This window comes from Cylas formicarius, unplaced genomic scaffold, assembly GCF_029955315.1.
Source record: "Cylas formicarius isolate icCylForm1 unplaced genomic scaffold, icCylForm1.1 PGA_scaffold_4__25_contigs__length_36172078, whole genome shotgun sequence".
In the NCBI taxonomy this organism is placed as follows: Eukaryota; Metazoa; Arthropoda; class Insecta; order Coleoptera; family Brentidae; genus Cylas; species Cylas formicarius.
The window spans coordinates 31,445,857-31,472,164 of record NW_026844334.1 but is presented as its reverse complement, the minus strand read 5'-3'; the positions used below and the strand labels follow the sequence as shown (position 1 = coordinate 31,472,164).

Below are 26,308 nucleotides of genomic sequence, written 5' to 3'. Positions count from 1 at the left end.
TGAAGCAAGTTTAGATTTATAGCGAATTTTCATTATAAAGTCTATTTCAGAAAGGTTTAGAGCAATAGATCCTCCTTTAGGCACGCAAAGGGACTACGGAGTGATCCAACGAATACTTAGGTCAATCTCATTGCTGGCCAATGATATCAGTGCAAAATTCTTTCTTTTCATCGAGTGCAAAAATCAATTTCAGGTTTAATAATTAATAAGTAGATCTGTTTATAGTGTAACACTTTAGAATTGTTATTAGAATATTGTATGATAAAATGTAGCTAACATATGTGGCATATAATTATAATTACGACCCCTCCATATATGTTCGACATACTGTTTATATGGTGTTCGATATGCGATGGTGACTTCTTTGTTGCCATTGTGGTTTACCTATTTCATGAAACACTTGCTTAAAATACTCTTAATTCTGGACCTAGCTGGGAAATAAACCTTGGGCTTGTTGCATTTTGTGCAGCATCACTTGTTTTCCAGGGTTTGTGTAATTACCCATCTGTATTACAAAATGGGCTGTATATTTCGCGAATCTGAACATTCTGAAGGAATAAATGAAGGAAATATATGGAAATAGTTCCTTAAATATTTCGGTAGATAAACCGACTAATTCCTATTTTAATTATCCACCTTCCCTTAGCCAGAGTTTTATAGTGAAATACGATCCGGTGCTTCCATGTTACATTTTAAATTCTAAGATTTTTCTTTTTTCAACAACCGATTTGCTTTGATATCTAGGGCCGTGGTGGCAGGCTAAGAAAAGTCGTAATTTAATTCGCTTTAATTAGTAGTTAGCTGTTTCAAATACTCACATCGTTATAAATGGTCTCCTTGTGGACAGCGAAGTTTAGTCAGCAACATCGCAAATATGTACTTTTTTTTTGGCCTAATAAATAACGTAGACCAATTTTCATTGTCATTATTTTACTTCTCTCAACTCTCTCAACTGACTTTTATCAATTGTGCTAATTTAAATATAAAAGCAGATGCCATCGTTAGTATTCTTTCTTGCTCATCAACATTGGTTTCTTTGTGCATTTTATATCAATAAATCAATAAAACGAGGTATCTGTCGTACTTCCACAACAAGTGAATGCTAGAAAAACTTTATGCTTGTTATGCCTAAGTTAATGATGAGCTGACTTCACAGTATTTAAATGACTATTATATTTTTTCTCTGTGTGTGTATTTTTCCTCTGTTATGCACTACGAGCAGAGAGCCATCGCGCTCATATATACAATTCCCGGAATTAGATGCTTGGAGAACTGTTCGACCTTTGTTGTAGGGGATGGAGAAGGTAGGTTGGTTATCTTTTTCTGCAGTTCTACTGGCCACCTCAAAAAAACTAAACCTGCCGGTCAGAGCGACACAAAGAATTGTTTCTCTGAGATATCTTGCAAGTCCTGTAGCGCAGCAGCAGCAATAATCTACGCAGTTGAGAGATATTCGAAACACTCATCCAAGTTAGGCAAAGGGTGCTTTACAGAAAACAACTTAAACTTACACCCCAATTATCAAATTTGAACCCAATTAAATATCCTTGGGACGTCATGATCGGCGCATTCTACTGATAAAAATTAACAGAAACTGTTCTGTATGATTAAACCAGAGTAGTCGCATATTCCCGCAGAAACTCTCCGAAAACTGTTGTTTGTTTCTATGAGTAGAAGATGCTAGTCCGTCTTAGCTATGCTATAAAACACTAAAATTAATTAATGATATTTTTTGAAAATATTTGTCCAGTCCACAATACTTGAATTGAGGTGGCGTTTACTTTATGAAAATCCGATTAACAAAATAAATAAGAACTAAAAATCCAGATTATCACGAAATTATATATTATGACATGACAATTGTTTCGACAACAAAGTGTCTTCATCAAATGTATTATTTACAAACTACCTGCTACTATATATACCGAAAAATGACAATAAAATCTTAATTAGTGTTATGGTGAGAATATAAATTTAATAATCGAGAGGTATTAAAATTTAATTAATCGTTAACCAATACATTTGAATGGCTCATCTTGTTAATCTCTATGGCTTCCAATAAATTTAATTTTCTACTTTTTGTGGTTGTAGGAAAATATCAAAATTGTCGTCAAAAATGTGTTTTTCTGTGTTTAAGTGTGTAGCATAATTAGAATCTAGACACTATTGTTTTTAAACGCTCTTTTATGTTCGTTAATGCGTTTCTTGGAGGATCTACCTGTTTGCCCAAAATAAATTTTAGGACAAGATCCGCATTCCAACCTGTAGACACCTGATTTTTTGGATTTTGGACATTTCGTTTTTTAGTTTTTTAAAAAATTTTCTATTGTGTTGTTAGTTCTGAAAGCTATTTTTAAACCATATTTTGACAAATGTTTTGAAACTTTTCCACTGTCTGGATTTGTTTTTTATTTATAATTTTGTCGATAATGAACGGATTGTAGCTGTTGTTCAGTGCAATTTGTTTAATGATATTAAGTTCTTTGTTATAATTTTCTCTTGAGAGTGGCGTGTTAAGAAGTCTGTGTATAAAAGAGTGAAATGCAGCCATTTTGTGTCTTTATGGTAAATGGAACAATCTAATTTGTTTTGCGTTTTCGTAATAGTTAAGTCTTGTCACTAAATAGTGTGGAGTTAGTAATTACTTCCTTGACATGTCTTTGATATAACTCAGTAGGATCGTGTTTGATACATTGGAAAAGTTCAAACACATACTACATCCTCTAAGTAAAAGTTTTCTATGGTGGTATAGACACGTGGATGATGTCTTGGCTTGCTTTGTTGGAACGGATAGACAATTGAGTTCTTTTTTAAATAACATTAACTCAATACATAATCGTATAAAATTCACTATCCAGATTGAACAGGATAACTCTATTAATTTTTTAGACTTGTGAATATATATAATTTCGTGAAAATCTGAACTTTAGTTTAGTTAGTTTATTTAGTTTCAATACTTATTTTCAGCTTTTTCTTTGAATCTGAACTAAAATATTTTTTTGCAAAATAAGCAAATACCGTTTTAAAAAACATTGTGGAAACAGATATGCTCATGATATTAAGAACTTTCCATACCTTTTTCTACCATTGTATAAACCTTATTAGTGTAAAATTACACTTAAATGTGATGTGAAAAAAACAAGGCAAGCGGAAGCAAATTTAAAAATCATGAATTGATCAGGAATTGGTGAGGTAGTTAATATATAATAATAATAATAATAGCACTTTATTTCCAACAGGTAACATGACCCAATTACAGGAAATATTAAATATTAATCATCCAAGATATATACTAGGGGACGTAGAAACTAATCTTAAATCTACTAATCTTACAACTAAAAAAAAAATGAAGAAGGATAGAATGAGAAAGAGAAAGAAAAGGATAAGACTTATCGGTACGCATAACCCGACGCCATTCGAAGTTGCTGAAGTATGGCCTGGAGACCATCATAATATAAATCGCAGTAAGATGATAGTTTGTTGAAGGTAGCACACATATTGTAAATAGGGTTTTGAAAATGGATATTGGACCTAGGTAACTGCGGTAAGAAAGTTGATTGATGTCTCCCTTCCAGCCGCGGCACATGAAAACGTAATTGTTCCAGAAGAAACGGACAATCGGACTCCGTAATGAACAAACTTATAGAGAAATGAAACAGATTGCAAGTCTCTGCGCAAGCTCAGGGGCAGTATAGCGAACCTTCTTAGTAGAAGATCGTGATCAACTCCCCTCTCAGGATAGGAACCATCCTCCCTGAACGTTAGATACTTTAGTAACCTTCTCTGCACACTCTCAATGGACTGAGTGTGGCAGTTATAAATTAGTGACCATATCAGCGAGCCATAGTCAAGCTTGGACCTAACGTAACAGTTAAATAACAATTTAACAGTAGCTGAGCTACAAAATTGCCTGCAATTTCTTATTACGAATCCTAGAATTTGCATTGCACTGCAAACCATTTTTGTAATGTGAGGTACAAAAGAGAATGACTGGTCAAATAAAATCCCCAGATCCCTCACAGTAGCAAGTCTAGTCAGGACAGTACCATCTATATTGTAATTAAAGACTATAGGAGTTTTTGTGCGGTGGTAAGAAACCACATTACACTTGCTGATGTTAAGATGCAATTTATTTTTAGTACACCATTGACTGACAGTATTGATGTTGTCCTGGAGAGTCATGCAGTCCATGCCAGTTTCAATGCTCTCGTGTAACTTTAGGTCATCCGCATAGGCAAGCTTGTTGCAGATGATCCAAGATACGAGATCATCTATAAATATATTGAAAAGCAGAGGTCCAAGGTTAGAACCTTGAGGCACGCCAGAAGTTGGAACAAAATGAACTAATCTAAACCCCTCAATCTCAACAAACTGTCGACGATTCACCAAATAGGACCTCAACACTAATCAGCGAATCACAGAAACCAAATTTATGAGATGCTTTTTCAATCAGTAAGTGGTGATCTATCTGGTCAAATGCTTTGTGGAAGTCAGTGTATATAACGTCAACTTGACCTTGCTTGTTCAGAGAGTCACAGACATACGAAGACAGGGAGCATAAGTTAGTGATACATGATCTTTTCGCATAAAAACCATGTTGTTGCGTAGATAGTTTATTCCTAAGTTGAGCAAAAATAAATTTATTTAATATAATCTCGATTATTTTAGAAAAATTGCACAAGAATGAAATAGGCCGTTAATTTTCAACAACAGAGGGATCACCTTTTTTGAGAATAGGATAAATATTGACATATTTCCAAGGCTCTGGATAAACACCCGTCTCAAGTATCAGGTTAAAAACGTGACATAAAGGACCACATAGTACGTGGGAAGAGTCTCTCACGGTAATTTTGTTCTTGAGTGCTTTGCTTGCTGACAAGACATCCTGGATAGTAAGCTTAGGTATATTCACTAGTTCCGGATTAGAGGACACGCTTGAAGATGAACATGGATCTGGCTGGGATATGGTGTAAACGCTAACAAAGTACTTAGCCAAAGCTGCAACAACCATATTAGGCCCTTGGCATGGATGACTAGAATCTGACTTCTTCCGCTGAATAAATGACCACCAGAAATTGGTAGGACTATCATGTATACTTAACTCAGCACGACGAAGAAAATCAGTATAGGCAATGCGTGACTGGAACTTGATTGACTTGCGTAGCGGGGTATATCGACCAAAATAATAAGCAGATTTGTGTTGCTTGAAATTGCGGAAAGCTTTCTCCTTCTCAAATATAGTTGCGATCGTTTCTTTAGTGAACCATGATGGAAATTGCCTTCGTCTCGGTGTTTTAGTGGGCGTGCAAAGGGCAAAAATATTGTTTAACATGTCGTAAAAAAATGTTAGAGTCCTGTCGACATCCGAGCACTCCATAACACTATTCCAGTCTGCATGCTACATCAGTTTATACATATGAGGATAGTTGGCCTTCCTAAAGTTAAGTTCGGTTTGATCGTTCCTATTGATTGGAAAATTAGAGACTTGTGAAAAAGAGACTTGGAGAGAAACTATTAACGAGGGATGGTGTGGATCCTCGTCGAAAAGTGGTACTGCGTTTCTCACTATCGCAACGTCGAAATTGGCAAAAACGAGATCTAAGCAACGGTGATTTAGGTTAGTTACAGAGTTATGCTGTTTAAGATTCAATATGGCGCTGAGGTTGAGTAGGGATCTATGTCGGACATTGACAGGAGCTGAAACAGTGAAAGAAGGAATATTGAAGTCACCCAATAACAAGACAGATCCGCCAAACAACAAATCCAGCGACGACAAAGATTCAAAAAAGTTCTCAACTTCGAAGTTGGCAGCAGTTGGAGGAATGTATACTAAAAATACATAAAATACAAAGTAATCTAAAGTGATCTTAAAGCCTAAAAAGTCTATGCTTGGAGCACTGTTTCTGATGCCGGAGGTATCCAGAAGTGCGGACTCAAAACTGCCACGAACACCGAGCATGACACCACCGCCCCTGGAGATTCCGGTTAGATCTTGCCTTCTGTCTGAGCGGTAGACCAGATAAGAATCAGGAAAGAGTTCAGTGTCCCGAAAATCTGGTTGAAGCCAGGATTCAGTAACAGCAACGATATCATACCCTGAGGAAGTTACGCCACTGTAAAAGACATGGGTCCTAGTTTTGAGACCCCGAACGTTCTGGTACACGCAGGTTAATTCTTTGACTGGGGCGGCGGCGGAGCTGGGTTTTTTGTAGCGATAGTGGGAACACAACGGATGTATTTTAGAATCAGATTATTTTCACCATTCGAGCGACGATGTTGCAGTTCTTCTTGAATATCCCGAATATGCTTACGTTGCGCCGGAGAAAGATCTGCCTCGACGTAAATTTGGTGATTCTCAGCGAGTGTTCTCCTACTCTTCAGCACAAGTAACACGTCGCTGGGTTTAGACAGCGTCACTTTAACTGGCTTGTAGCCATTACGGTTTGGTTTACCGACGGAAACAACGTTGGTGACTTCAATCTGCGTAGACCCACTGCTGGGGAGCAGTGAAGAGATTTGAGGTGATTCAGGAATGCTCTCGTCTCGGAGAAGATTAAAAATCATCAAATTGTTAATGCGTACCTGTCTCTGCAGCACTTCTTGCAGAATGGCGTTTTCATGACTTTGTTCGGCGGCTGTAGTGCTGTCACTGCGATTGTTATTAGCAATGTGATTCCTTAACTCTGCAATCTCAGATCTAAGATCAGCATTAATTTTGATTTGATCTTCGTATCTCGCCAGCAGGTTGACATACTGAGCCTCGATGACTATTAATTTCTCTATTATGTTGTTCAAAGATACTTGGTTATGGGTTATTGCTGGGTTGGAGACATCAACCACCAGAGATATCTTGGAGCGACGCAGCACCCGGTCCAATTGAGCGCCGAGGGTTGCTATTCGAGGTTTGCTTGCTCCCTGACTGAGACTGTGCAATATCTAAGCAGGGATTGCATGCCCAAGTGGTTTCTTTGGTTTTATTCCACATAGTTGCCTACTTGTTAAACTCATGGTTAGTGAGACCCGAACAACATTTGTGGAACCACGACAGACAGACTCACAGTGTGAACATCTTGGCTGCTTGTTGATATTCGGCGCCATCCGTGCAGTCCGTCCGCGGCCAAACTCACTCTTAGAAAAAAAAAATATAAACACGACTAAGCCCGACCACGCGGAACACAACTAAAACACTACACACACAGCACTGTTTATGATCGATTATTTGTTTCACGTCTGCCAAAGAACAACTAAAGGTGGCTGGTATGTTTTTAGCGCATTTAAAATGTGTTAGAACTACGGAAACTGGTGTAATTATGAGGACACAAATTAAGCAGGTCGGACGGCGACAGACAGCACTGACGTCGCCGTCAGTGCTGTCTGTCAGTGCATATATAATTGTGATGGTAAAACACAGAACTGGAATGAGTCTAAGAAAGAATAAGCCGTGACGAAACTCTTATTAAAGTTATAGTCTAGCGAATCTGGAAGCATCTGAACATTTCTTTAATTTTCTTTTTAAACTGATTTGATTTGAACATCTCGTAGTGATAGACGATACATTGAGTAGGTGAAACTTCTCTTAACTTCTGGCTCATTATGTGAGAATCGGAATATAAATGTAATTTGAAAGCCATGAGGGGCATTTTATTTGCAAAATATTGTAGCCAACTTGTTGTTATGGCAGTTTGAAAGATTACTTTCTGTGTACGTATTAGATCTCTCTGAACAAGAGAAATTCGTAAGTACGAAAGAGTCTGGAAGAAGAATTTTCTTGTAATGTTCATATGCTCTCTGAGCTGCAGACAACGTACCAACGTTTTCGGCACGGTCAGTATATTGTAAAATATCGTTTTCTAGAATTACATATTTTGTGTATTTTTTTCTATATTACTTTTGATATTTCGAAAAAGCGTAATTAGTGATTTCGCAGGATTTACCTTTAAGTTATACTTATTTAGAATTATAACACATTTTTTAAAAATGTTCTTCGATTTCAGTATTTGCTTGCACTCAATCCTCTTTGCGTATCAGTAAACTTTGTAAACAAACTATTCGTGTTACTAAATAGAGTACGAAAAGGTATATCTTCATTTGATCTGATTTTTCAAATTTCGATCGCCGGTTCAGGTACCTGTCCATTAGAAGACTTATTTTAAAATGGCAAGAAGTAGATCGTTACTTTTAAAACTTCTGGATTCCTCCTGCGTCGGTTTTTGTTGACTCGAACTTGCTGACGTTTCGCCAATCATCCAGTTTGCTTCTTCAGGGCCGAGGGCACTTGCCACTGTTGTCCTTCCTGATATTAAAAACATCACTGACGACATATCAAAAGTTCTAAATATAGATAACGTCAAAACCAGATTTACCACTTGTCGAAAAGTCTCTCAACATCTTCAATCCGTTAAACACAAGGTTCCATTTGAGATGCCAGGAAATATCAACAAATAAATTGTATTCGATAAAACTAAAATTCTTGCATGTAATCAGTCCTTCTACCATCGAAAAATCCGAGAGTCTATAGAAATTTATAAACAACCCAACAATCTTAACCGCGACTCAGGTCTCTACCTGTCACCAATATGGCAATCAGTCATCCGAGACGGTGTTTATGCCCCTCATTTACCTCCGCGCCTCAAGCAATATATAAACAGGTCCAGAGTAAAATGCGAACCAGTTTCAGTAAAGCTCAGAAGAAGCTAACAGGATGATTGGCGAAACGTTAGCTAGATCGACTCAACAAAAACCAACGCAGGAGGAATCCAGAAGTTTTATAAAAAAGTATTACAGTAGTTAAAATGATTAAGACATGGAAATTTTGTGTTTTAGGAAGGGGTATTAATTTTTTCTATAAGGGTAGAAAAGCAGTACCATTTAAAGATTCACCAGATCACAATTATGAATTAGAATTCTGGTTTTGATCGCCATGTGTATTAATTATCTTGAAATACAGTAATGTGCGTGAAGAACGTGAACCAGCGATTACTGCTTACGGGATCTCCTTTAGAACTAAGGTCCATGGTTGTACTAAATGTCGGAGAGTAAAAATAGGATTTCGAAATAGCTTCTTAGCCTAATTTTACCGTATTTAATTAATAAAATTACGTGACGCCTGTATTCCTTCGTTATCCCTTTCGCCAACTTTGTTACGATTAAGGTCGTTAAAAACTTGTAACCGGCGACAATCCCGAACCCGGCGAGACCTTCCGGGAAAGCTCTAACATTATGTTACTTCATTAAGCACATTTGGGGTAATGGAACATCGAGGGGAAGTTACACTGCGTGGGTACTTGGTTATTTTTAAAAGCGTGCGGAAGATATGGTCGAAAAGTGATCCGATTGTTGAAATTTTGCGAGTAGGGTTTAACACGGCAATTACATTTAATAACCTTCTTACTTTGTCAAAGATTCTCGGCCCCAGAGGACTAACAAAGGCAATTCAAGCAAACTGCCAGATGTTTATCGCTTGTCTGCTATGGCATAACCGAAATTATCTAGTGTAATCCAGTATTTCATCTTTCTTGGTTGCGTGCATGGTTATTTGTTTTATGGCCATGTGGTAAAATCTACTACTACCTCTACTATTTCATATTACAACCCTGGGTTGGTCTTTTCCGATTTCACGATATTCCTTCATCTCCGCCTGTGTTCATTGCATCTAAGAGATCACTGATATTCATTGCCCGTTAGTGTTTGGCGATATTAACTTTCCATCGTGTGAGGGTCAGCTTAGGATTGCCAGGTTATTGCCAAAAAACGTTGACAAGACAGAATATAATTCTGTCAATTTAGTCTGGGATTTAAAAGATGCGAAAATTATAATTCATCTCCTAAACAGCTGCGTACCCTTAGAGAGCCAAGGTGCGGACTGAGATCTCTATAGGGAGGTCCGCAGACAGTACAAAAAAGAACTACGGGCAACACAGAGGAGGGCCTGGAGGGGCTACTGCGACGGAGTAATGAATACCCCGGACGCGGCTAGGCTCCTTAGGGTACTCAGAAGTGACCCTGCGGGAAGACTGGGGGTGGTCCGCAGGACCGGCGGTGGCTACACAGCGGGACCAGCGGACACACTACAACAGTTGCTGAACACGCACTTCCCAGGGTCCGCTGATCCGGACACAGGGGGGAATATTGAAGCCGGGGGTCGTCTTGGATGCGACTACGCCACGGCAAGGAGGGTGGTTATCCATAGTAGGCTGAGGTGGGCTATTGACAGCTTTGCCCCCTTCAAGTCGGCGGGCAGGGATGGAGTATTTCCGGCTCTGCTGCAAAGGGACGGAGGCCTCCTGACCAGCCCGCTGAAGGACCTGTTCAGGGCCTCCATTGCGTGCCCGAGCTGTGGAGACACAGCAGGGTAGTGTTCATTCCCAAGGTAGGGAAGAGTGGCTACACGGACCCGAAGTCGTACCGGCCCGTTTGCCTCACCAGCTTCATTATGAGGACTCTGGAGAGACTGGTGGACCGGTATCTGAGGGACCGGGTGGAGCCGGAGGCCCCTTTAAAGCCAGCTCAGCATGCGTACCGAAGTGGCGGGTCTGTGGGCTCAGCTCTTCACCATCTGACTTCCAGGTTGGAGGAGGGTATGGGCTCGGGACGGCTGTCGGTGTGCGTGTTCGCTGACATCGAAGGGGCTTTCAATAACACAGCCCTGTACTCGATCTGCAGGGCGGTGGAGAGTACTGGAGTGGGGACGGCCATTGTAAGGTGGATCCGCTCCATGCTAACCGACAGGAGGGTCGAGGCAAGACTGGGTGGGGAGCAGGTCTCCATCGGTTCATCACGGGGTTGTCCACAGGGCGGGGTCTTGTCCCCGTTCCTGTGGTGCCTAGTGGTGAACGAGATATTGCATATTCTGAGGGAAGAACACGGGGTCTATGCTCAGGCATATAATATATGTGTGATAATGACGCAGGGGACGGACGTGAGGAGGATGCAGGGGCTCCTGAACGGGGCATTGGCAAGATTCTCATAATGGTGCCTGGACAGCAAGTTGGCTGTCAATCCTGGCAAGGTGGAGATGGTCATCTTCACTAGGAAAAGGAAGATGGAGTGCAACCTCAACATTTCGATGGATGGGGTGTCTCTTTCTGCAAGCGGAAGTGTCAAGTACTTGGGCGTATGGTTGGACTCTAAGTTGACCTTCCAGGAACATATAAGATGAAGGACCAGGTCGGCCTTTGGAGCTCTGTGGGCGGGCCGGAGAGCGGTAGGGGGCACTTGGGGCCTGGGGCCGAAGATCATGCAGCGGATCTACGGTACCATGGTGGAGCCTATGCTCACGCATGGGGCAGTGGCATGGTGGCCGGGGACCAAAAGAGCGGGAGCAAGGCTAGTTCTTGACAGACTGCAGAGATTGGCTTGCCTCTGCATAACGGGCGCCATAAGAACGGCGCCCACGAGGGCCCTGGAGGCTCTGGTGGGGCTGCCCTCTCTGACGGATCGGGTGCAGATGGAGGCGGCCAGGACAGCTGTGAGGCTGGCGAGCTGCGGGCTCTGTAGGGAGGGAACCTTCAATCGGGGTCCGTACCACGAGATGACCTTCTTTGATAAATTGACCTTTCTCTTTCCATCAAGGGAAGATTGGAGAGAGGGCAGAGTCGGCTCCTGGGATGGACTTGTCTGGTACACGGACGGGTCCAGAATGGGAGATCTGGCCGGAGCTGGAGCGTACTGCGAGACAAGGGGATCAAGCTTGTCGGTCCCTCTGGGTCAGTACTGCACTGTGTTTCAGGCGGAAATTTTCGCTTTATTGATGGCGGCCAGAAAGGTGCTTCGGCACAACTACGGAAACAGGAGAGTCTTCTTCTGCTCGGATAGTAGTTCTGCACTCATGGCGCTGAAGTCAGTGCGTACGCGCTCCTTGTTGATAAAGGAGTGCAAAGGGGTACTGAGGAGGGTGGCTGAGGAGAGAAAGGTCACGTTGGTCCGGGTCCCGGGTCACACCGGTATCCCGGGGAATGAGGCAGCGGACGCCTTAGCCAGGGAGGGCTCCTCGCATAGGCATATAGGGCCAGAGCCCCGCTTGAGGATCGCCCTGTGTGTGAGGCGGGGAGCTCTCGAAGCCTGGGCGAGAGACCGGGCCGCGGGGGGCTGGACGGTTGCTCCGGGAATGGGGCAGGCGAGGCTTATGATGGATGGGCCCGCCCTTCCTCGGACCAGGGAGCTGCTTAGACTGACCAGAAGGGAGTGTAGACCACTAACAGGGGCCTACACAGGACATTGAAGGCTTAGGAGGCATCTTTGCTTGCTAGGCATTGGAGACGACCCGGAGTGTGTGTGGTGCATGGAAGGGGAGAAGACCCCGTATCATCTGCCCACCGAGTGCCCTGCCTTGACATGGGCAAGATTGGGAGTCTTCGGAACGGCCCTGATCGATCCGGACTCAGTGCACGGTATTGGGCTAAAGGAGTTGCTGACCTTCCATAGCATACCATACCACTAGAGAGCAGCCAATGAAGTGTACCAGGGAGTTAGGGAGTGAGTGAAGACATTAGGGCATAATGAATTTAAAGTTCTAAATGCAGCGCACTGGTCATAAATGCCAGAAATGCACTGCAGAGAGAATAAAAATATTGGTGTTTCGACCTTCGAAGACACTCCTCAATTTGAGTCCCAGTCTCACATTCCTACGGCTCCTATTATGGTTTTCTATAAATACAGTGAAAACTCCTTATAGCGAACATTGTATAACATACGAACAAAATTTGTGGTACTCTGTATAACGAGTTTCTCACTCTCTATACCGAAAGAAAAAAGGGCACATCAGGTAACAAAGTAAGGAATGACTTAATGAATACGGCGAGTATGGCGTGTAGGCGAAAAATTTCATCTCTAGATGATAAAGTTGCATTAATTCGAGAGATAGAACAGAGAGAAAAGAAAAGTGATAGGGGAGGTCGATACGGACTTGCACCCTCGACAGTATTCATGATTTGAAAGTGCAAGGAAAAAATCATTCAGACTGGAGCGACAGGCAGTTCTAGTAAAGCCAAAGTTTCAAGATTTAGATCAGGCAATGTTGCAGTGGTTCCAAGAGCAACGTCTTAAAAATATACCACTCTCTGGACCTATCGTAAAACTAAGAGTAGAAAAGTTTGTTGAACGGCTTGGCATTATCGATTTCGAGGCTTCGGAAGGATGGTTGTTGAAGTTCAAACAGAGACATGGTTTAAATTACGGACAGATAAGTGGCGAAGCCCGTGATGTCCACAGAAACGTCACTAACGATGAGCTGGAGAAGACGTGGCCAAAACTAGCAGAAAAGTACCCTGCTGATGACATGACGCCAGATAAAACTCTTAAGTTTCGAAGCGAGAAGTGTGTAGGTGCTAGTAGCTGCTAGTATGAGTGCGAGAGAAAAAAGAAAGCTAGTCGTGATTGGAAAATCAACTAACCCACGATGTTTTAAGAACATCAAGCATTTGCTGGTCACTTGCAAGGCAAACAAGTCTGCATGGATAACATCGCAAATTTTTGAAGGGGAGATACGGAAATAGGATGCAATTAAAGGGGAGAAAAATATTACTTTTCTTAGATAAGTGCTTTGCACATCCCCATATTCCAAATCTACGGAATAAGTGTATTACAGCCGATGGACCAGAGCGTAATAAAAAGTCTTAAAAATCGATATAGGAAAAACATTTTAATGAAAATGATCGAGCGCGAAGACAAATTTTCTGTTAATATGCTAGATGCAGTCAACTTTATTAGTAAAGCTTGGAGAGAGGTGACTCCTATCGGCATGCAGGGCTTATTACCGAGACAAAATGCTAACAGGACTTGGAAGATGATCTGCCACTAAGGCAGTATATAACGCAGTTTGAAACAACAATTACATTTACAAGTGAGGAGTTGCAAGATTTTATGGTGATAGATCAGGATTTGCCTACCACAGCAGACTTGGCAGAGGAAGCCATATTACAACAAACAAGAAAGGGTAAGAAGAGCACCAAGAGAAAGAAGATGAAAAAGTTGATTTGAGACCACCACCAACCATTCATCGAGCCCTATATTCAGTTAAGCTCGACAAAATGGTGAAAATAAAAGCCAAAGTACGAGATGCGTCATGGCATATTAAAAAAATCAATAGAAAATGACCGATTAAATGAAATATTAAATGTAGTTCTTAAATATTTATATAAAATGTTCCTAAGTAGATGTTAATGTATATAAAATAATTAAATATTAACACATATGCGCATTGTTATTTTTCAAGTGCCATAACTTTTTATAATGAAAAAAAAGTCCCTTCAATTTTGCTATATAGAGTTTCGACTCTATTTATACCTCTCGATATTTCTTTGGATTTTAGGATTCGCACTGGATCTTGCACTTAATTTTCTCCATGCTGTGTTGATGTTTTCCATTAGCATTGTTAGCTAGATAATTGAACTTCGTGATACGATCAAAGTTGTATTCATTCATCGTGTTGTTTTGGTCCGCAATGTCTCTGCTTTGTTTATTTCTTGTTGAATAAATGTTTTTTTTTTGTCTGGGATAATTTTGAGAGTTGCGCTTTTTTCAAATCATCGAAGGTAGTTTTCGTCTGCAAACGCAAGCGCTGAAAGTAAGTTTAAACACATTCTTGGGCCAGATTGAAGACTGGCGGGGAGAGAGCATGACCTTGTTAGGTCAATACTTTATATCAAATATTTGAAAAAACTCAATACCAATCTGCCCTTTGCTATTTGCGGCAGCAACACACATCTAAGATATTGTGACTGGTTTCTTGGGAAGTTAATGTCCTCCATTGCTTTGATGACAAAAAACGGTAGAGACAGGTCTAGATTGAATTATCAACATTTTTCCATTAGTTGCCTGACGCTAAATATTTGATCTATTGTGAAACTAATGCGATAGTCCCTGTAATTTTTTTCTATATAGGATTTCAATAGTACAGTTGCTAGAATTTTATGGGTTGTTTAAGTAGAGTAGGCGTATTTCATCTTACCGCCTTTTTTATGGGGACAATAATTCCTTGCTTTTATTCACTCAACATAACTTCTGTACTACATATATAAGTTGGTGAATGTTTTCTACATCTTAAGACATTCGCCGGGATGTTATTATTCAATGTGCCTAGGACTCATTAATATATTACACGTATTCATGAAACTCTGAACATTATTTCAGATTTGGAGTCAAATCTTTTTATCTAAATTGAAAAATGGAACACATTTTTTTTAACGGTCAAATTTAAGAACGAGCATCAGGAACAGCTATGGCTTCTCCGTTATTACTAGTCATCGGAAATATTTTGGAAGCTTTTGAGAAGAAAGCCATCGACACCATCCATCTAAAACCAATATTATGGAAACTACGTCGATGATACCTTTGGTATATATCAAATTTTCTTCGTCATTTAGGCTCTAAACACCAGACAGCAAAGCTATGCACCGACGGTTTTGTTTAAAGAGCCACAACCTGAATCATTCAACAGAGAATTCACCTACACAACACCTAAAATCTCTTTGATAATTTCGGCAATAAGCGTTCCATCACTAAATATATTCCACCACATCCTACCAAAGAAAAACTGACCCCTGACCCTTCCATACATTCAAAATATTACTAACCACATATCAAAAGTTCTTCAGAACTATAATCTTTTTACTTTTTAGATTTTTCAAAGACAATATTTCGTTTGAGACATACAGAAATCTCTAGACAATCAAACTAACTTAACCCGAACTCAAGTCTTTAACTTTCTGCAATATCAGAATCAGTGCCATCAGTTTTGTCCTGCCTTTAGGTCTGCCGACGGTCAACCACGTCAACTTTATTAAGTTTACCAATGCAAGTATAGATCAGCCTCAAAATAAACATGTAGCTTTAGGTATGTTATTCGATTTAATTAAAACCTACGACTATATTGATAGACAATTGCTTCTGTATAAATTAGACAAGTATGAAATTCGGAGAAACGTATATGCGTGGATACATATACATTTCATAGAAAAGACAGAGAGTAGGAATTAGGGAAGATAATTAAGAAATTATGTACTATGAAAAATAGTGTTGGTATTGCACAAATTAGCAGATTGAGTGAAATTTGAATGTTTTTCTGGAAAATAATGTTTCCAAAACGAACTATGCAGATTACAACAATCTTTTGAAACCACCACCCACATTTATGAAAATATAAGAAAAAGCAGAGACCTAGTTACAATCGCTAATTGGTTTAATGGAAATAAACTTGTACTGAATAAAAATAAAATGAACGTAATTACCTTTACGTACTATTTTAAAATTTTACAAAACTGCTTTAAATAGAAAAGCAGAAATAAAATTCTTGGGATTTTATATTAATGACTTTTAATCATGGGAGAAACCAATTAACTCTGTGTATCTAAAGCTTGGAATTGTAAGATGTGGGATAAGAATAGTAAAACCCTTAAAACCATATATCATGCTAACTTTGGATCAACCATGAGGAATGCCATAATCTTCTGGGGCATTAGCGCTAAGTTACAAAAAGTGTTTATGTGTGTGTGTGTGTGTGTGTGTGTGTGTGTGTGTGTGTGTGTATGACACAAGAACTTCATATCGTTTATATCCTCAGCATCGATTAACTCTGACGAAAAAGAGCCATTATTATATATCTTTTAAGTTATATAATAAATAGATTGAAAAATGTATTAATAATGTCAGTGTAGGGCGAGGACCATACAGAAACTACTTCTTGAAATAAGACCATACGAAGTGACAGAGTTTTGGAAGATCTACCACAAGTATATGAATCGGATTGAGACTATTCAAAAAAAGCTTTTTAGAAACCTTCATTTTAGGTATAATATAGATATGTAAATGATATTAGTTCAAAAACCTTTACTACTTTTACTAAGCGAAAAAATCCGAAAGTATTTCCAATAACTGCTCGTGTATATCACGAGCGTGTTACATAATACCCATTATAAATACTATATCACATATTTAGAGTACTTACTGAGATGGTATTGAACAATGGAGTCGATGTCGATATCTTGCTTGGAGATGTGCTGAAAGGCCGCATTCAGAGGCGCGAATATCGTAAGGGGCTCGTATTCCAACGTAAAATTGCACACCTGACACGTCTTCAGAATTTGAAGGAACTGAAAAACAAAAGAATATTATATACAAACCCATTTCAAAATATGCACAAGGATAGTTTTAAACCGGATTCTGGCTCGGTAAATTTCCATATGAAAATTTTTCCTATTCCCGGAATATAAATTGCCAGAGTGAGACCCCATATATTATTCCAAATGATAACTTTTTTTTTCGAGAATGTTGATTACAGAGTAGTTGCTTTACTGTGCAATGACCATAATGATAATCTACAAGTAGGTATAAAAAGTACCGCAGATAAATATATATTATTTTGGTAACAACAATAATAACAACATAAATATTACAAATATTATGCATACACAAATTATATTTGTATGCGTTTACAAATGTGTAATAACGTCACAAAAGAAAACTAAGCAAGATTGGCAATCAAAAATTCATTGATGCTATCAATGTGGGTTCTAATTCTTCTCGCATAATTTTAAGAAAACTTTTATGTACATATATCATGAGCTCTTCTCTGTAAGCGTCGATCAATGCATGACGTAAGAAAAGCTTTCAATTCTGGTACTGTACCATCAAATTTATTTATTGTTATTTTAATTAAAATGTACCGCCCAAAAACAGTTAATATATCTATATTTAAATTTGCAAAATTGCAAGTATCTTTTGAACCACGAGAACTCTCTGATTATTAGAATTTACTCCTCAGATCATTATTTAAAATTACATATTCAAAATTTGCTAAATATGAAACCAATCCGATGCTAGAGATGAAGTTTTTTTGAGACAGAGAGTTTTATTGAGAGTACTTACTGAGATGATATTGAACGATGCGGTCAATGTCAAAAAATTCATTAACTGAAACGCTAGTATTGCGATTTGACTTGACTTTGTTATAAAAAATATTTCCCCAGTTTTATCTTTGGTAATATGGTTGAACCAACTGTGGAATGTACGCCTTGTGTTATCTAAAACTTCTGTAGCCCCTTTTCCTGATATTAATAAAATTATACCGACAGCACACCATAACATATAATTTCTATTTTTTCATGTCACGGTGGTATTTGTCATGCCAAGTATTAAATATGTTCTTTGGTTTTGGATTTTAGGAGATCATCATCACTCGGAATCACTACATGTTGATACAGTCGTTGATATTTCCTGTTATTCCGTATCTGTAAAGTTTGTCAGAAATGTGTTTCCAACTATACCGTCAAGTCCAGAAACCAAAAAATTAGAGAGCAAAGATGATTTTTCGAATTGAGTGATAGATAATAACGGTTGTTCCTGTTTTTCCAACTATTCTTGTTACAGTTCATACAGTCGATACTTTGTTTTTGAGGCACAAACATATTTTGTTGTACACAATTGTTTAAAACAACCTCAAAGTTTAGTCGATTGAAAACAAGGAAGCATATACCAAAGATTTGGCGACGTCAATATTCGATTCAATGGTCAACTTTTGCGAGCCTCACGTTCTTCCAACCTTTCGATTTTAGAGTTTTCTGTTAGTTTTTTATTCGTTTTGAGAGCGGCGATGAAATCTACGCAAATAATACAAGGAACAGTTATTGAGTTTTAGATATATTTTGTTAATAAACTTCTGGATTCCTCCTGCGTCGGTTTTTATTGAGTCGCACTTCCTAACGTTTCGCCAATCACCCTGTTGGCTTCTTCAGAGCTTAACTGAAACCGACGCAAGAATAATCTAGAACTTTTGTAAAAAGTATTACAGATGGAAGTTTCTTTGAAAAATTCGCTTTTAAATATGTTAACAAAATATGTTAACAAAGAAACAACGTTTTCTAGAAACAAAAATGAGAACTCCTCAAAAACGTTGAAAATGTGACCCCTAAATTTTCTACTTAAAGTAGAAAGTAGAATACTTACATAAAACAATGCAAAAAAATCATTAAATTAGGAATTTTCAGCTCTTTATTGTAGACATGCTAAGGCAAATAAAACGTAAAAATTAAAATTGCCTATGGTATCTCAAATAGTTTTATAAACTACGCTTTAGTCACGAGAGGAGCGACGGTTTAATGGACTTAAAAAATAGGACGAAGATAACTTTTTTTCTATATGAAAGTTTCGAAAATTGATTCTCTTTGAATTTTTTTAAAGTTATTTCCACAAAGACGGTATAAAATTCCATCACTTACAAATATTAGGCATTTTAAACGCTGTCTTATCAGCTTCTAGAACTCTGTGTGTTCGATTTTTATGGTCAGTCTTTGTTTTTTTGTTAATATTTATTTAATGTTTACATCAATAAGTTATAAAATTGTTTTTTTTTTAATTTAAATATTAATAACAATTATTCCTATTACTGTTATTATTATATAGTGGAAGTTACTTTGAAATAATAATTATAATAATTTACTACCATTTCTCACGATTAGCTTCTAGAGCTCGATTCCCTGAAAATTATATCGAATAATCTAGAGATATATTTTTGTTTTGCGCTCATAAAAAACTTTATTAAATTTTTTCCATACAGGAAAAAAAAAACTGGTGCGTTAATGTCGAAGCACATTACCACCGGAAATTTATAATTGGCGAAGGCAAGACACATGGACTAATTATGAAGGCGTCTTTCAAAGAAGGGTCATAATTAAAGCTTGGCTTTGCCCCCAAGCTGCAATATTCTACCAAGTCCGGACGTTTTACTGGGAATTTAATAGGATGAATAACTTAAATTAACGGGACACTGACTTTGGATCTACGATGATTCACTTCAAGTGCATAAACCAATTTATTACATTAGTGTAATATGTTTGGTAACTAAAGCGACGTATTGAAGGGACACGGGATCGTAAACTACATAGGTAGCGACAAATGTATAAAAAAATAAGTCAATTTCATATTTTTAAAAAGTGATTTAAGTTTCTTTCACAAAAATGTAGAGTATTAGAACCTCATTAGGTCTGCAAAGGAACTAGAATACTTGATCCACTTTCCTTGGAGTGTTTTATTGCAAAATTCGTAAAACACAAATTCTATTTTAGGCATTATGAACAGGTTGGTCGTAATTGGAGTGTTTTAACAGGAATAGCCTATTTTTGAACTAGATAGAGCAAAAATTACATGTCAAATTCTCGAATTTTGAGAAATATTTAATGGTTAAAATCGCATGGCTATATCTTCACTGCCAACCTGGATGTAGTGCATTTTTCGACCCTTTTGAAAATTACCTAATATTTAAAATAATTATTTAATAATTTAATTTAATTTTTAATTTTTTTTTTGAGGAGGAAATGCTTCATGCACGCCATGCGCATGGTGATTTGCATCATGGTAGTGTGCGACTCTTCGAGGTTTCGGACTACCCACTAAAACCTCATGTTGGTCCCATCATTACACCCCCACATATCTGCAGGTCCTGCCTTGTTTGTTTTTGTCTTTCAAGTGGGTCTCTCCCTTTTTCGCTCAAAATTCTTCTTAGCATATCTTTCAAACTCGCCCATATATTCCATCTCTTTCCATCATCTTCGGTACAATGGAATCTGGATCTAAGGCGCGGCCTATTGTCCAATATGTTTCCTCCCTTAGCTAGAGTATATGCAGCGGTAGGTGTGATCCTTGCCAATTTTTTTAACGAAACAGCCGTGCGCGCTTAGGGCCTGTGTTAAGTAGAAATCTTTACTAGAATGTTTGCAATCTATCCACATTTTCAGGTTCGGTATGAGCTTTTTGGTCCACCGGGCCTTTAGAGTCTCATTTTGCTACCTTTGTTGGCAGGTGTCCAGTGCATTTGGTTTTGTTGGTCTCCGCCTTGGTGTTTGTAGATGTGTGCTTTCGTCAATTGACCATCAAGTCGATTTGGCTAATTCTGTTTATTATGCTGTCTACTTCGTACTTGTATTCTTTAATTGGGATATTTGGAGAGATGTAGCAACATATAATGCGGCATTTCTTTATATTCAAGATAATATATCCTTTTCCTGCTTTGTGATCTAGAACTTCAATATTTTTTGACAAACATAGAACCGCCACGTTAGTCCTTTCGTCCTTGAGCCACTCGCACATTATTAAGATGTCCATGTTTAGCTGTTTAGCGGTGGCATAGGCCATGTACTGACCGCGTATGCCTTTCCCACGTTAATTTGTAGTATTTTAATCGTTTTCTTTTGGTATGCTTTCCCTGACTGGTGCTGGCAGTATTCCGCATTATTGCATTGTTTTCCTAGGTGGCCTTTTTGACTGCACTTCAAGCAAGTATTGGTTTGGTCTAATCCATTGCAGTCTCTGGTGTGGTGGCCAAATTCCAAGCATCTGTAGCACCTGATTGTATTTATGTAACCCCTAACTCGGCATGGTATCCATGCTATCCTTACTGTGCCTTTTTTAATTACATCCTTTGCCAAACCTTTTTTCAAGGCGACTGTGGCTGTTTGTCCGCCTACCCGGTTTAGTCTGTCGCCATTTATATCGGTGTTTTTAATAGTGACTTGGGTGTTTTCATTCGTACTTTGTATGTTACGTTTAAGAGCTTTCTATTTGTATCCTCTGAATTCCATCATTACATCACTTGGTCAAAGTCTCTTTTGTTAGTGCGAAGAATATCTGCGTATTGCTTAACTTCGTATTTGAGTATTATTTTCTCCGTTTGCTGATTACCAGTTTCGGGTTTCAACTTAGTATTTGAGGAGTAATTACCTCGACTATCCTATCAGACTCTTCGTTAGTCGTTTTCCAGGTTTCCAACCGCAGTCAGCTTCGGTTACTTTGTCCCGTTTGTTGTGCTTTCTTCAGAAGTTTATTAATGATGTCATACAATTTGCTAACATCATTTACACCATCCGGGCTAATTTTGTATGGTAGTACAAACAGTATTCTGGAACCCCCGGTGTTTTTGCATCTGCTTATAAGCGCGTTGTGCGTTTTTATATATTCCCCGCTTTGAGGTTTTCCTCAAGGAGGGTAGTAATGTCAGGGAAGTTCGATTTAATATACTCTATATATATAATATATAATATATAATATTTTAATGTTTTTGATTATTTAGAAAAAAATTGATACACTACAGCATGTGGTATTCTGTATTCCGGAACAATCAATTCCCGCTTTTAAATCTATGTTTTTCTGAAGTACTCAAAACTTTAGTTTTTCCAGCATTTGTTACGTCAGCTAGTGCCCGTGAGGATATGCTTGGATTTTCCAATACTTCTTCAATTCCCGGAATAACGTCCGAAATATTCGCCGGTGTAGTTGGGGCCGCTCTGAATGTGTATTGAAATAAAGTTCACTTGCTGCCTCTGTGTTTTCTTTTGACAAAATGTAACACTCTATCATATTAGCTTAAACTTAAGCACATAATTTTATCTTAAGCTTAACTTAAGCTTAAGCTTAAGCTAAAATTATGTGCGATACAATACAAAATTCCATAAAGACATTGATGGCTGTATGCTCGACTTATTAACACATATACCAGAAAACTATATAGCTGAAAAGGGCTCCATAAGGGCATTTTTTAAGGCCGTAACCAACTCTGATCGTCATATAAAATGAAAAAGTTGTATTCATTTATGAGAAAACGGAGGACCTAAAAATAACAAATGTCAATTTTCAAAAGGGTCAAAAATTGAAAAAAGTCCTATATCTCGGTTGGTAGTGAAGATATCGCCATGCGGTTTTAACCAATAAATGTTTCTCAAAAATCGAGCATTGATATGTCAGTAGATTTTGCTCTATCTCGTTCAGAAATAGGTTTTTTCTATTAAATCACTAAAAATACGACCACAGTGTACATATTATTAACGAGGCGTATTTTTAACTTAATTGTTACTAAACATTATACAGGTATTAACTTATAAAAAATAATAATTTTCTTCGTTATCTGAGTAACTGTCATCTCTCGATCATATAATTGAGTAGTTAATTTTCGATATTTTGTAGTCTACCTTAGTGGCATGCTGCTTTTCGCCAGTGGTGTTGCTTCTTAAAGGCTTGATCAATCAGTCGCTTTAGGTCTTTTATTTTGAATGCCACATCGACTCTTGCTAAAAATCAAAATACAAATACATACAAAAACGAAGTTCCATAGGATTTAGTTCGCAATGATATAGCGGTGTACAGCACAGTTACATTTTTTTGTACTGTTTTTCTGCTATATTTAATAGTTCCACCTTCTTTATCGAAGTATTATAACATTCAATATGTTTGGTGGTTTACCAGTCCATAATTTATAGTTCTCTCCAAGATGATGTTTATGATATTGATGTTATCTTAATATACGTGGACAGGCTTCTCATGAAATCTTGGTGAGCGCTGCTTATATTTTTGTCTTGTCACATATGTTTTCTATGTAACCTTCATTAATCCTTCATTAAGATAAAATACTTTTTTTTGCTCTATTCGATACTTCTTTATGGTCCTCAGATATTTTTGTCGTCCCAAACCATTTCACTCTTTTCTAATAAAAATGCTTTAAAGTTAGTCTCTTCTCAACCAGAATCCATATTCATTAAAGTGCTAAATAATAAAAGGTTTCTAGTTGTAAATACTGTCTCCCTGATCAAGTTTCACTAAAATCTTATCTAAGGGTGGGTTAAAATAAAAAGAGTGAACTTTGCCTGCAATTACACTTTGGTGTCTTGATTAAGAACTTATCTGCTATCTTTCTCTTCCGATGGAATTTCCAATTCCAGTACGGTAACTTCTTGTACAGTAAAATCCGGACAAGGCAAAACAGTATAAATAAATCGCTTATCCCTGAAGAGACGTGGTACAGATATTCATTAAGAAAATATTGGTTTTGCTAGGTTGCTAATGAAAAATATAATTAAATGGTAAAATTTGGAATGTGAACAACAATGCAATGATTGTTCTGGAATTACATACTAAACTTGTTTTGTTGCTAGTTTGCAATCTAAGGGTAGAGGAACACGGACAGTAAAGTTTTGGACAAAACCGGGACAGTTACATAAATAAAAGAATTTGTACTGAAAGTGCTATATTCTACAGAAAAGAAGAATTGGTGCAAAAGTCATAGCTAATATTACACATCAAAATGCTGTTTCTTAATGCGACCGAGTAATAAAATAAAAACTTGCAAAGACAGGAATTATTAAACCAGGTGGACAATTTAAAGGTGCTCATAATCATAGAGATGGGCAGAAAATTGTGATATTAATTATTCTAATATTAAGTAAATCAAAATTTACGTAGCAGCAAAAAATACTATTACTTAAAAAATCTACTATTTACAATACACCTATATTTTTATTTAAATTTGAAAAATAACAAAGGGCTCTACATTGTTTTCTAGCATGTTATCGGCTTCTCAGATTCTTTCTTCTATTTCAATGATATGTCCAATGCACTTATTTCATTCTTCACAGTTCAGTGTGTTTACTCCCTCTTGCAACGGGATGTCAACGTCGCACATTTTTCCCTTCGAAACGTCTAACTGATCTTAAATATTATATATAATAATATAATAAATAATAATAATAAATAATATAATAATAATAATAAATATAATTCTCTATTAAAAGTAATTTTCTGTTTTGAATTTTTTCGTAACGGAGATTCATTATCTAAAGTTCCAATTTGTTATTAATATGAACTACATTAAATGCTAACATAATATTAAATTATTATAATTAATTTATATTTAATTAATTATTTAATTTAATTTAAAGTTAATTAATTAGTTAAATTAATTAAATATTTATTTATTTAAAATTAATTTAATAATTTTTCGTTCTCATTTATTACAGTTAATTTTCTTCCCGTACTTCTATTTGGTGGCCTGACAGGGTCTCGTTTATCCTTGTGCACAAGTATAAATGAAAATTATAATTTTCAGTTTTATAGAAAACCCAGTTTTACTAATCCGTACTAACCATAACTATGATTCAAACATTAAACATTAAAAAATAGGACTACAAAATTGTAATGTGGGGGTTATATGTTCAAAAGGCACATCAAACACACTGTTTGGCCACATTCCGAGGCTATGTAAATTGAGTCAATAGTTAACCTTAATTTATACATGTAGAATCCGTCCGATATCCATCCTGCTTCATAATTAACGCGACAGCTCCTTCTGGAATGTGCCTTAGCAGAATTTTCTGGGAGATTAATTCCTAGGGCATTAATTCTGCCCCAAGTTTGGCATGCAAGATTCATGAGGGCATTTAGTCGGGGAAGGACGACATGCAAATTTTGTGTACGTCTTGTTCCGTTGTCTAATGCGTTTTTAATTTGGCGGCACTTGAATGTGCTAGCTTTTTTTTCGTGCCTTTTTAAAGATTTTAAGGGGGTTTGCTTATGTACCTGGGTGTCTACTTTCAATATGTGGAAGAATATCTCGGACACCTACCAGAATTCTATATCAGTATTGTTATATCATCGATATTTATAAAATAAAATATTCCTTGTTCTATTAATCCACCATCTATAATCAAGAAGATCATTCAAAAAGTTATACAAAATTAATGCGGTTTAAGTTCTACGATTTCATGTAAATTATTATTTTATTATATTCTTTCTATTTTTTTTTTGTTTGGTCGAATAAGATTTGGTGTTTGGTCAACTTTTGGACAACTACTGTTAGGTATATTTGTTTTAGTGTTAAGGTTCTTGTCTCTGCGTTCTCTTTCTCTAATCTAGAGGAATTATAAATAGTATTACAGTAGTGGGATCGTATTAGGGTGGTAAAAAGAGTTTTATATAACACATACTTATAAAGCTATACTTGCAATTGTTTTAATGAAAGAGCTTCGTTAAAAAATAAATTTGGCAACTAAATTTGGTATCAGGAGCAACAATTCAGTCGGTTGCAATGTTCAGATTGAATTTTTATTTTTAATTTTTGATCGCAGAATCGTAAGGATTAAGAAAAATAAACTCCAACTTTGGTAATTCAAGCTGTTTCGTCAAATCAATATTACCAATTATAGAGACATTATATAAATAAGAATATGTAAGTAAAGTATTTCCATATAATAAGGAAAATTGTTAATTTAATTAATTATATTCTGCGACACGCTTGTGAAAGATTGCTTTAGTCACGAGTTTGATTTCGCACGAATGTAGCGAAAAATTTAATATGAAAAAATTACTAAAAATTACCGGATAAGTTCAACGTGATCATGGTTAATGGAGACCATATTTGTGAGTTTTATTTAAAAATGAATAATAAGTATTTTGGTATTCTTCACCAGTTAATTTAGTTATCATAAAAATTTGAGAAGAAAAACAAAACACACATTTTCATTATTTTTTGAACCAATATTTATTTTTATTTTTA

At 37.3% G+C, this 26,308-nt stretch overlaps 1 protein-coding gene across 7 annotated transcripts in view; it reads right to left on the bottom strand.

Annotated features, from left to right (window-relative positions):
- LOC132700285 (fasciclin-1) overlaps nucleotides 1-26,308 on the bottom strand; it is a 613,802-nt gene that overhangs the window by 160,793 nt on the left and 426,701 nt on the right. For all 7 annotated transcript variants that reach the window (XM_060667461.1, XM_060667464.1, XM_060667458.1 and 4 more), the window contains one exon: nucleotides 16,943-17,087. In XM_060667461.1, coding sequence (XP_060523444.1) covers nucleotides 16,943-17,087 — 145 coding nt within the window. The remainder of the gene's footprint in view (nucleotides 1-16,942; nucleotides 17,088-26,308) is intronic.